Source organism: Callospermophilus lateralis, chromosome 8, assembly GCF_048772815.1.
Source record: "Callospermophilus lateralis isolate mCalLat2 chromosome 8, mCalLat2.hap1, whole genome shotgun sequence".
NCBI classification, from domain to species: Eukaryota; Metazoa; Chordata; class Mammalia; order Rodentia; family Sciuridae; genus Callospermophilus; species Callospermophilus lateralis.
The window spans coordinates 40,153,193-40,165,268 of record NC_135312.1 but is presented as its reverse complement, the minus strand read 5'-3'; the positions used below and the strand labels follow the sequence as shown (position 1 = coordinate 40,165,268).

The 12,076-nt window shown below is 51.3% G+C and overlaps 1 protein-coding gene across 2 annotated transcripts in view; it reads right to left on the bottom strand.

The window, feature by feature from the left end:
* Positions 1–11,011, bottom strand: part of Pdgfra (platelet derived growth factor receptor alpha) — a 49,559-nt gene extending 38,548 nt beyond the window's left edge. For both annotated transcript variants that reach the window (XM_076864504.2, XM_076864505.2), the window contains exons 1-2: positions 10,854–11,011; positions 1,197–1,257 (exon numbers count right to left, since the gene is read on the bottom strand). In XM_076864504.2, coding sequence (XP_076720619.1) covers positions 1,197–1,245 — 49 coding nt within the window. In that variant the 5' untranslated portion in view covers positions 1,246–1,257; positions 10,854–11,011. The remainder of the gene's footprint in view (positions 1–1,196; positions 1,258–10,853) is intronic.
* Between the last annotated feature and the right edge of the window lie 1,065 nt (positions 11,012–12,076).

Genomic DNA, 12,076 nt, shown 5'->3' with positions numbered 1-12,076 from the left:
CCTGTACATTCCCTGAAGAAATTCCCCTTGGTTAAAAAAAAAAAAAATAGGAGGTGAGGGGTCTGGGGATGTAGCTCAGCAATAGAGCACTTGCCTAGGATGCATGGGATCCCCAGCACCACAATAAAAGTGGGCGGGGGGGTGGGGGAGGGCAGGAAAATAGTCTGAAGGAAGCACAGAGCAGATCTGTACTCAAGAATGACGCATCTGCCACTTCTCCCTCTAATGCTGTCACTCTCTAATGACTTGCAGAAGCCAAAGCAGGATGATGCAGATTCATTCACAAATAATAGATAAAGCCGAAGAGCACAAACTCTGAAGTTCATCTTAGGACCTCAAATTTCAGTCTAGCTTCCCTCATCTATAAAACAGACAGAAGAGATTATAACTTAATGAATAGCCTATAACATTCCTTGGAGGCTAATGTGGGAATAATCCCATCCAACTTCAGCATGCCACCACTGTGGGTCCTGGGCTTGTTGGGACAGCAGTTGTCAAGGCTACTGGGCCAACCAACACCCTATAGGTGGGGCACACTTAGTGGAGCTCAGAATTATTAAGTCTCTGGTCTTGCTCAATTCCATGGTGCCCATGTGGGTAAACACAAAGACATGAGGCTAACTTAACTCCTCGGGCTGGAAAAGCAGTGGATTCAGAGGAGCATCTGCATTGCATAAATACCTGGGTGAAAACTAGGGAAATCTGATAAATGTTTCAAGAAATGGCACATGGCATTCTCTCGATGAGAAAGTATAATAGTATTCCTCCAGAGTTAAACACTTACCTATCAATTAGATTCCTAGACAGGGTAGAGGTGACTTGGAGACTTCCAAGCATCATAAGCATTTTTCATTAGGGCAAGCTGATTTGACAGGTATGATGGCCTGGGCAAGAATTTTCTATTCTTTATTTCCTTTGAATAGGCTTGAATTTTTCTGATACACCTCTCCCAGCAGCCCAGAAGAAGGTAGCAGGCAAGATTGGACTATTATAACTAGCATTTCAATGCCAGGGTTGTATATATAAATTCTCAAACCAGCACTAGAGATCTTTTTGAAATGGAATTAACTCAGAGCAGCAAAGGGAACTGACAACTTGTGATCCTTCTAGATAATTTTCCATTTGGGTTTGCAATCTTGTGAACTACATGCTCAGAGTACACAGAAAACAGGGCTCCCCAGGACAGGGATGCATACCTGTGAGGAGACAGCCGAAGACCAGGAAGGCCTGATGGGAAGTGCCCATAGCTCCGGAAAACTGCAAAAGTCAAAAGCCAAACAGAAACAGTGTTAGCTAATGGAAAACAACCCTGGAGCCTAGTTCTCTTTATACTTTGCACGATCAAAAATGTTAACTGCAACAATTTAGCAAAAAAATTTTAGAAATTTAAAAAAAAAACAGTCCTCATTTAAGATGTACTGTCAGAGATCTAAAAAGAAAGAATCAAATAGCCTGATGGGACTCCAAGATGACGACAGGATCTGAAGCTGAAATACCTTTTGGATCACCTGTAGCTTTCAGAATTCCAACAAGTCCCAATGTGTTGTCTTGGAGAATACAGGAGAATTGTTCTTTAGACCATTTAAATTAAGAATGTAAAAAATAAAGAAATAAATGTTAATGGGTTTTTTTTCTCAGCTTCTCAACTAGAGCAGTTCCTTCTCCAACTGGGTTGTCCCTCCTTCCGTGTCACAATTCATCAAAAGTCTCATCCTCTACGACTTTCAGAAAAGTTGCTTGGGCTGGAACAACTTTTAATATGAAAGTATCTTTCTGATGTAGAGTTTGAGAAAGTCCCACTTACTGATGTCCCTTACGGGACACTTACAAGACATCTGGGGCACAGAGCAACATCCCAAGCCCAGCTGGGGTTCGGGTTAAGACCAGATAGATTTACAACAGGACCAAGCAAGGCATGGGACACCGGGCACAGCTTGAATGAGGAAACAGGCGAGGACGGTGCCTGAACTCCTGTGTTCAATCATTCACTTTCACATTAAGGAAACAGCACTGCAGAGACCTGATTTCCCATAACAAAATTTGGGGAGTGGAGAAGTGGAGAAAGAGACGGAAACAGAACACCCACAAGACACAAACGGGCCAAGCAGTGGGCAAGAAGAAAATAAGGGAGGGAAACAAAAATTCAGGGAGAAAAAGAAATCAAACTGGACACCATGGCACATGCCTGTAATCCCAGCAACTCAGGAGGCTGGGGCAGGAGGATCGCAAGTTCGAGGCCAGCCTCAGCACAGTCTGAGACCCTCAGCAACTCAGCAAGACCTTGTCTCAAAATAAAAAGGGCTGGGCTGGGGTTGAGCTAAGTGGCAGAGCCCTTGCTTCACACATGTGAGGCACTGGGTTCCATTCTCAGGACCACATGTAAATAAATAAACAATTTGAAGATATTGTGTCCATGTATAACTAAAAAAAAAAATCTTTAAAAATAAATAAATAAATAAAGGAAAGAAAGAAAGAAAAAGGGGTGTAGCTCAAAGGTAAAGCACCTCTGAGTTTAATCCCCAGGACCACCGAAAAAATGAAAAATAAACAGAGGAGTCCGTGTCACCCTGCAGTAAACCACTGACCCGTCTATTCTGTGGCTCGCTGAAAGGACCCCTTTGACTTTTCTTTCTCGTCTATTCTTCCACTCACTTTATCCCTCCTCTACCTCCCAGGTCAAGTCACTGATAAACCCTTTTGCTGAAGTCAATGAAAAGGAGCTGTAAGTGGGCCTGCAGGTACTGGCGCCTCTAGGCACCCAACTTGCACTCCTAGGGCCGGAGCAGGAATGAAAGCTTTAAGATAACCATAGAGGGGGTCCCGCTGCACCCCAGCTCATGCCATGGAGCGAGCTCAGGGGACTCGGTTTGTCACCTCTGAGACTAAGCTGTGTGCACAGGATTCCTGGGTAGCTGTCTTTACAAGCCTGGGGGGCTGGGGGTCAACCTATGTCCTGCTTAGCCCTAGCTGTTATTTGGTTGTTTTAGTTGAGGAGGATCCAGTCGATAATGGCCTAAATGTAGTTCCTGGTGGTGCCTGGTCATGGGTTTTGGCTTTACAGTGACCCGGTTGCAGAAATGTCATTTCTACTTCATTGGATTCTATCAGAAAAATGGAGGAAGAAGAAGGACCGCTGAAAGATGGAATGCTGGAGGTGGGAGAGTTGGAAAGGAAAACATAGGAGAATGAGAAATCTTCATTTACTAAGCCAAAGTTTGTATGTGTATTCCTTGTTTGGTTAGAATAACTCTGTGACAGCTAAGTCCAAGAAATGGCAGTTGAGGCCCAGAGAGGTTTACCAAATGACCCAAAGACACACAGCTGGGGGCAGTGCCAGGATTGTAACAGGGTCTGCGGGATGCAAAAGCTCTGCTCTCTCCACTCCACTCCAGGTCTCTCACAAGGGAAGGTCAGTGTCCTGTCCCCTTACACGCCCACTATTTCCTAATGCAAATGGGAGGCCCCCTCCCTTTCTTTCCCTGCTCACCACAGTGGGAGAAATAATTGCCGTGATGTGAACCCAAGTGCAGTCAGTTCACAGGATGCTAGCTGGCTGGCGGCTTCTGGGGATCTTGGCGGGTACTGGGAGACACAGGGTTTCCCCACAGCTGCAGTAGCAGGCACAGGGGCCCCCAGAGCCAGGCTGGCCGCCTGACTTACCACAATTAGCAGTAACAGCCTGCGTGTTTGTACATACAAATATCAGCCTCCTGCTGATAACCCTCTTAGCAGACTTCAAAGTGGCTTCCAGCGCCAGCTTGATGTCTTGGGTTTTATCACATTTCTATCCTGCATCTCTGCAGCCAGGCTTGCTGGCCATGTCTCTTTCAAGCATTGGCAAGTTTAGGAGAGGGACTCCCTGCATTTACAGAGCAGGCTCCGAGGAGCATTTGACCCTGGCCAGGCCCCACCAGATTTCCTTCTGTGTGTCCAGATAGGGGGGACCTGCTGCAGGGAGGATTACTGACTGACATACAAAGTGGGCAATGAGCACAGGGCCTCCCGCAGAGCGATAGTGACGCCAAGGCTGAGCATCAACACGGGTTTGCTTAAGATTTCAAAATCCCGTCTCAGATAACACCAGTTCCCTGACTAGAAACCCAGGCGTGTTTGTGAAATTTCATGTCATTACTCACGGGTAACTCGGACCACATACTGGTGAATGATTGCAGAGTGTCCGCCCCACGGGGAGGTGACGGGAAAGATGGAGGTGCCCCTCACCTATTGGCCCTGTGGGAGTGAGTCTTGCTCTTCCTGATGCTTTTCTACTCTGGAAGGAAATGTTCCTCCTATCCTGAACATCATCCGCAAGTCAGGTGGGCAAAAACAAGTCACTGAGGTTACAAATTCTGAGGTGCCAGAAGAGTCAGTGGCGACAGACACGTTCCAGGGAGAAAAAGCAGATGTCATTCAAATCATTTTACTCTTGCGTTGTTGATAGAACTTTATTTTTATTTATTTCTATGCAGTGCTGAGAATCAAACCCAGGGCCTTGCACATGCTAGGCAAGCGCTCTATCACTGAGCTACAACCCCAGCCCCTCAGATTATTTTTTAATCATTAATTATTTCTCTCACCCAACGATATGTTGGATTCAATCTCAATCCTCCATATTCACAGCTCAAAAAGCATTTTCTACAAGTGAAGAGAAACAAGCTGGGGGAGGAGATCTGTGCCACGTTTGCTCTCAAGCAGGTGACGTGGTTTTTTTGCTCCTTCTCCTAGAAAACACAGTGCAAATCACATTGGACTAGGTTCTGTTCCCAAATATGACTCTTTACCCATCTCTCTGAACCTCAGTCTCTTCTTCTATAAATTGGGACTAATAATATCTGACTTGCTGGCCTTTCAACATTATGTAGGACTCACTTAAATAGCTGAATACAAATGGCGTTAGTTTTCAGACTGATTCTCTTTCTACAGGCTCCTAAGTTGTATTATATGAAAACAACATCAGGGGTGGATATTTCCAGCCTTGTCCTGTATCACTGGGGAGGTGGATCTGAACTCTGAATTCACCCCAGGCCAGCGGTCCACTCCCATGTGCTTGCCACCTCTTGCCTGATGTAGCTGCGAAGAGTATTAGGAGATGAATCAATATAAACAATCCCATAAAGAGAGAAATGAGTCTGACTGCAGCTACACCCTTTCTCTTGAACAGTATACCATCTCGTTCCTTGCAATCAGAAGTGAAGAGCCATTGAAGATGGACTTCAAGGGAAGAGAACCATGCTCAGAGAGTGAAGAGGAAATAAGCAATGCAAGGGCCCTGTGTCCAAAACACCATGATATTCCTCTCATCAAATCACAGCCAGCTTCTCCATCACCACCAGCACAACACGTCCCACCGCAGGACCATCGAATATTGAATTTCACTCCACCCTGGCATGATTAAAGACCACAAGAGACACTCTCACGGCCCCAAAGCCACTGATGACCTCAAGATTCAGATTTCCGAGGTTGGGTTAATTTCGGCTCTCCTAAGTTAATTCTAACTGTGAAAATTACACATCTTACTTGTTCTCGGCAAAGTTCTACTCAGTCTCATAACTTCAGCCCAGGCAACCCCAATTCAGGTCTACCTCAGTGGCCACTTGTGTTTTCCAGTGGAGACTATGTTTCCCAGGATCTGCGCCCCACCAGAACTCTGTTGTTTTGCTCTTCCCAGAGCTCCATCAGGCATTCCAATGATGGGTGGGAGCTGGAGGATTTTTACACGGGAGCATTTTATGGGATAATCAGAATTCATAAAGCTTTTTGCTTCCATGAACCAGATATTTAACCATGGGAGAACAAAATGATAGTTTCTTCTAATCAACACTAAACTGATGTGACTCTTAATGGGACAACCTAATTGAGCATTTAACTTGAGGTCACCAAATCCCCCCAAAACTAGATCTCTTTGCTTGTAACAGGAACTCAAATGCCTGCCTACCTCCTCACAGTTCTACCCTGATCATCAGAAGTGGAAGGTAAAGCCTTTGCTCATTAGTAAATTAGATGATTAACAATCTGGGCAGAGGGCTGGGGGTGTAGCTCCGTGGTAGAGCATTTTCCTAGCATGACTTTGACCCTGGGTTCCATCCCCAGAACAAGGGGGAAAAAGGGCAGAAAACTACATAAATGTCCACAAAACAAATGTCCGTCAACGTTTCTTGCAGCTAAATTCTCCTAACAGGCGAAAAACTGTTTCTTCCCACTTGCTTGGAATCTCCTTGAAGCTCACTCCGAGGGTCATGGCAGTTCTTCAGAATGGCCAGTAGATGGCAGTGTTGGTCCAAAGACGTGCATCCCTGGGTTCCCTGATACACAGACGTCACTGCAAAGAATTCTGAGCTAAAATTCCCCAAATCTTAATTTACAATCTTCCTTTCTTAGGCTGTACTTTTAGGTTTCGTGGTGACCTCTGTTGAAAGCCTTGAATAGAAATCAAACATAGCAAAGATGCTATCGAAAATGTCTGAATCCCCTCAGGGCCCCAGGAGATTCGGCTAGAGGCGGGCACCGCCACCATGTCGCTAGGAGCGGTGCGTCAGGCAACCTGGCCTCGGCGTCCAGGAGGACGCAGCTCTGCCAGACAGTAAAAGTTCAGCAGGACCGTCTCTCAGGTATTGTGGAGCCCACGCCCTCACCACTTCGCGTTTCAGCCCGTCTGAGCAGGGAGACCACCTGGGCCGAGCCGAGCGGGGCCGCGATGCAGGTCCCCAGCCGTGCTGCCCAATCTGTTCCTTGCCATTTTCACCCCTCATAAACCCGCCCGGTAGGGACCGCAGCCTGGCTGATTGGAAACGACCTTTCCGTTGCACAATAACGCAGGGTCGTAAAACAAACAAACAGCAACAGGCCGCTGGCGCGGCAAGGCGACTTGTGCCAGGCTGGAACGCAGAAGCTGGCAACTGTCCCCCAAGAGAGCGCGGGACTCCGGTCCCCCGCAGACTGAATTAAAATTGACACTCCAATTATCCAACCCAAACCCGAGACATTAGCCCCCTTTCGCCCACCCAGCGCCTCCAGGTACCAGGAGCGCCTGCCGGGAGTTATCCAAGGCCCCCAAAAGAGGTAAAGGTGACCCTAATGATCCTAATTTCTAGGGGCCCTGGCTTCCAGCTCCGTTCCGCGACTGCGGCGCGGACCCTGGGTTAGCGGACGCGGGGCGCGCCCCTGGAGCCCGCTAGAGGGCGCGGCAGCGCCGCGTACCTTACCCGGCTGGCTCGCTCCGAAGCCCGCAGCTCAGACTCCAGGTCCCAGGCAGCGCAGCCGGGACCGCGACTTGCAAACCTTCCCTTCGAGGTTCCGCGCCAGCAACGTTTTGCTCCCGTCACCGCCACACCCACACCTTCGCGGCGTGGGCCGCCCCACCTTCCGTCTCCTCCACGCTCTGGGAGGCTCGGTCGCCACTGTACTGGTGGGGACGCCGGTCCGCTCCGAGGTCCCACTCCCCTAGTCGCCGCGCTCCCAGCCGCAGAGCAGAAGATGCCGCCACACCCCAGGCACGGCGCTCGGCGTTTGCATTGTTTTCGACTGAGACCTGAGAGGGGGCCGGGCGGGGTAGAGGGAGAGGGGCTGGGCGGGGTGGAGGGAGAGGGGCCGAGGGGTTTAGGGTTACAAGCGTGCACCAGCGCCTCCTGTGGGCCAGAGAGCCACACGGCCGCGGGCGGCGGTAAGAGGGTCAGACCGAGGCGAGGGAAGCCTGAGCCCCCTCAGCTTTTAAGAAATTGGCCTTCTCCGGTACCCACCTGGCCCGACGCTCGCCTTAGCCGTACCGTCCCCGAGCACACCCTAGTCCACTGTCGCCTCTCGCTCCCCTTTCATCGGGGAGGGAGAACTGTAGCAGAAGGAAGGGAAGGAGGCGACCCTAGTCTGAGGTTCCCTTTTATCCCCTCCCACCATCCACTCTCCCAGCCCAGCCCCGGTTCGCCGTTCAGTTTAAAACAAAAGGAAATGCCGCCGAGCCGTTTCAGCAAAAGGCAAGCACCGGCAGGGCTACAGTGTAGTCGGGAAAAGCCATCTGCCCCTGACCCTGCATCCCGCGCAGGGCGCGATCCCGCAACATTCCTTACGCCCCTCTTCCCCAAGGCTGATGCTGCAGGGAGACCCCGCGTGCTGGGCGCGAGGGACACTAAAAGCCGCACCTTTTGGTCACTTATTCAGTTCTTTTGCTCTTTCCGCCCAAATTGTCACTTTTCCACTAACAGTGTGTAACCTAGTGCCAGCTCCCAGAAAGCCAGAAGGAGTCCCACCCATCGAGGTCTACAGGAAGACGCTGGCCACCACGTCCCCAGGACGCGCGCCGCCCACGGCCTGTCCCCAGGAGGCACAAAACGGGCCCGCCTCGGCGCCAGACGCGTTTTCAGCTGCAAAGCCCAGCCCGTTGCCCCTCCCCTTGCATCCCTCCCCTGTCTGCGCCCCGGGAGGAAAGCAGCCCCGGCCGAGAGCTGGGCGCCTGGGCTCAGTTTCAAGTCCCTGGCGATTTAAGAGCTGGATCAAGATCGCTGGGCACAAGGGACCATCTACGACTCACTCCTGGCGCCTCCCTCTCCTCTGGCGCCCACTCACTCTCTAGGTCCACTCACAGCAAGGTCCAGCTGTACTTGGGTGAATCCAAAAGCAAGACTATGCAAGAGCTCCGAAGCAGGGACTGACCAGGGCGTCAGGGTAGGACAGGACAGGTCCCCGGCTGTTTGGGAGTCAAGAAAATGTTCCTCTTCAAGAGGACTGTAGAAAGGAAGAGGCCGAGGACGGGGAGGAGGTGCAACGCCAGAGTCCAGGTCGGCCGATGGAGAGCAGGGTTATGTAAAAACCAGAGCCAGCGCGGCTGTGGGTGAGGTCCGCAAGCTTGGGGGCGCCCCTCCCTCTCCTCCCGCGGCCCAGGACCTCGCAGGGATGTCGTGCCTCCTTTGCCTTCAGACTCCATAAAGCTTCCTAGTTCTGATTGGGAGCGATCGAGGCGAGACGAGTGGGTCCAAAACATTGAGCAATACGGTCATGGAGCCAAAAAGCTATTTCCCACACCGCCCAGTCCGGGGCTTTTCCAGGCAGTGCAGCCCCGCGCAGGGCGGCCCAGACTTCATAGGGACCATCCCAGCCAGCTCCCTCCCAGCCAGCGTTTTCCTCCCACCCTCGAAGATGGACTCAGTGGCAAGTTCCTCCAGGCAGTTTCCGCACACTCCGAGGGTCGTGGCCTGGGCTGGGGGATGTCTAGTGCGGGACGGGTGCCCTGGCTTCGAACGAGACCTACAGTAGACAGAGTGCCCCGCACCTCCTTTCTGACTCAGGCGCGACGCCAGGGCACTGGCACTCCGTACACCTGGCCGAGCCGTGCCGACACCGTCCGGCTGCACGCTCGGGTCGGGCCACACTCTCCCTTTAGCAATGGGCTGGTCAACACCCTTTCCGAACAGACCGCTGACCCCAATAATTTCAAAGCCAAGTGGACGCCGCCCGCTCCCCTGGCGCTGCCCAGAGGAGTTAATCTCAGGTGTAAAAACTGAAGGAAAGATGCGCTCAGAACGTTCGGAAGCCCGCAGGGAGGCCGCCTCTGGGGAAGAAATAGGGAAAGGGCGACTGGTGAGGATGAAGCTGCGCCGGATGAGCGCGGGCGGCCAGTGCCACGCATCCCAACACCGAGAGAAGCACCCAGGGGAGAGAGTACCCCAGGCTGGGGTGCCCACAGGATGGGTGAGGACGGTTGGCCTCTCACCTGTCTTACCAGCAGCCAACTTTGTCCGTTTCGAGTAGTTTCTAACTTCCTCACCAGAAGGTCAGCACTTGGGGGAAGCTTGCACCCTTTTCTGCTTGCGGCCGGGACTGAGCAGAAAACGATTCCACGGAGAAGGAGGCGAGTGGAGACCAGTGGGGGGTGGGGACCACCGTGCACAATGAGGGCCCCTTGGAGTGCAGCTCCAAATTCCTTAAATCCCAGTTGCTGGAATGCGAGGCAACGACGACTTTTTCACTCGAGGCCAAATGTGTTTGTCATTACTCCAGACCGTTCGCCCGCGCCGCCGCTGTCGCCCCCGCCGGAGGCACTCAATCCGAGCGCACCGCGGGGCTGGTGCCGGCTGTTACTCACACCTCACTGACCCAGCAAATCGCTCCGGAGCTCCCCAAACCCTCGCCCAGGCCAGTTCTCTGCTGGTCCTGCCTCCACCGCAGTGCTGAGTCTGGCCGCGGCTCGCACCAGGCGCAGCGCCGTCCAGTAATTACGCGCGGTTGGCTGGCGCCATGTGCACCCGGCAGGCACCCGAGGTCCGGCCTCCTCCAGGCAAGCCCTTCACACCTCCCCCGCCTCAAAACCCTTTCCCGCGTCCCACTCGGCGCCCTGCTCTCCCCACCTCTCCGGGTCCTCCAGCCGCGCTCCACACCACCGGCTGCTGCAATATCCCGCCAAACCGCGAACGAGGAATGAAAATACTCATTAAAAACCTGTCGCCTTCCAGGACCCACTGCCAAGAAGAGGGCAAACACCTCTGCCTCCACCCCCAGCGTTATTTGGTGTTTGTCCCAGTATCCACGAATACCACCCCACCTCCAAAGAAACCTCAAAAATGTAAGCCTAAACAGTTTCTTTGGGAGGCCATAGGATTGTTAGAAAAACACTGCTTTTAAAAATAGGTCTGGAAAATGTTGTTGTTGTTGTTGTTGTTTAATTTCAGACTTCCTAACTCTATGGTTACACCCTCCAACCCCCTGAAGTTTATTCAGAATAAATTACTCTCTGGATACATAACTGAAATTCAGCTCCACATTTTTTCTTCTTTTTTCTCCTCGCCCCAAGTTTGAAGTTAACTTCGCTTCTTCCAGAGCCAGAGTCTGATCATTTAGAAACAAAATCATTTTTTCCTTTCTCTTACCTTCTCCTCCTATGTCAATCCGAAATGGAAATCCTATACATGGAGTAAAAAGTATGTCCACGGCCTCCAAGTCTCTCCTGCAGTCCCCTCCTCTGTTTCTCTCCTTCTAGTTCCAACTGTAATGGGCTCAAAAACCGCGTTTTGTAATTGATTCAATGTTATAGTCCATCCTTCTAAAACTAATCATTTGCTCTAAGTAAATAGCTGTCAGGAAATGAACCCCCCCTTCCTTGGCCTCTTCAAAATAAAAGTTACCCTAGAACTCCCTGCACTCTGAATCTCCCAGTCTCCAGATTGCGCCTTGACTTTTGCTCTTACGCAATCAGGGGGTCCGGTCCCAACCCCCAGACTTCAACAACAACTGGCTGGGGGGAGGCTGAGAAGGGGGCGGGCGGGGAGCAGACCAGATGGGGTGGGGGTGGTTGAAAGGGGAGGTGTTGACGCTCTGCCGGGAAAGGGGTTTCGTGGAACTACAAACAAAACATCATTTCCAGAGTTTGCCTCCCAATTTGGGGGATATTTTCCTACGATGCTATAGCTGTGTATTCTTTTTGAGAAGAAGAAAAAGGATCACGTAAAATTGCAGTTAATGCCCAGAAAGAATATAATCTGGACTTGAGAAATGTCCCTCTGTAGCAACTCCTGGCCTAACCAGAAATAGGGCCCTGGAGCGAAATCTCTAAGCGGTTGCGCCGTTTTGAACTAGGATCCTTGGGGTACTGGGGGTGCGGGGGGGGGGGGTTGGGGGGGAAACCATGTAGTTGTTAATCCTTTAATGGGATTAGGCAAACGGTTGAGTCCAATAAGATGATGACCGGTTTTTGAAAGACCTTATGGAGTCGGAGATAGAGTACAAATAACCGAGAGTCTGCGTAAATTGGGAACGTTCTGGCACAGGACGACCTTTATGCCCTAGGAGCCACTTATCTTGTTGTGCCTTTGTTATGGGGATTATCTGGGAGAGGTTGCCCTAGCTTCTATCTCACAATACAAAAGACCTCAGGCTTGGGTGTCTGGAGGACCGTCTAAAACAAGCCTGCCACCTCCGCAACCCGGGGAAGGGTGCATTTTGACTCTCCCTCAATTCCCTCCCACCGAATGGGTCGTACGCTAAAGTTGAGCCTCAAACGCGGCGCCTCAGACCAGAAGACACAGTATTGGAAAAGCACAATCCTGATTGCGAGGGAAAGGGGGCGCTGATGCTCCAAGAACCAGACTTGCGC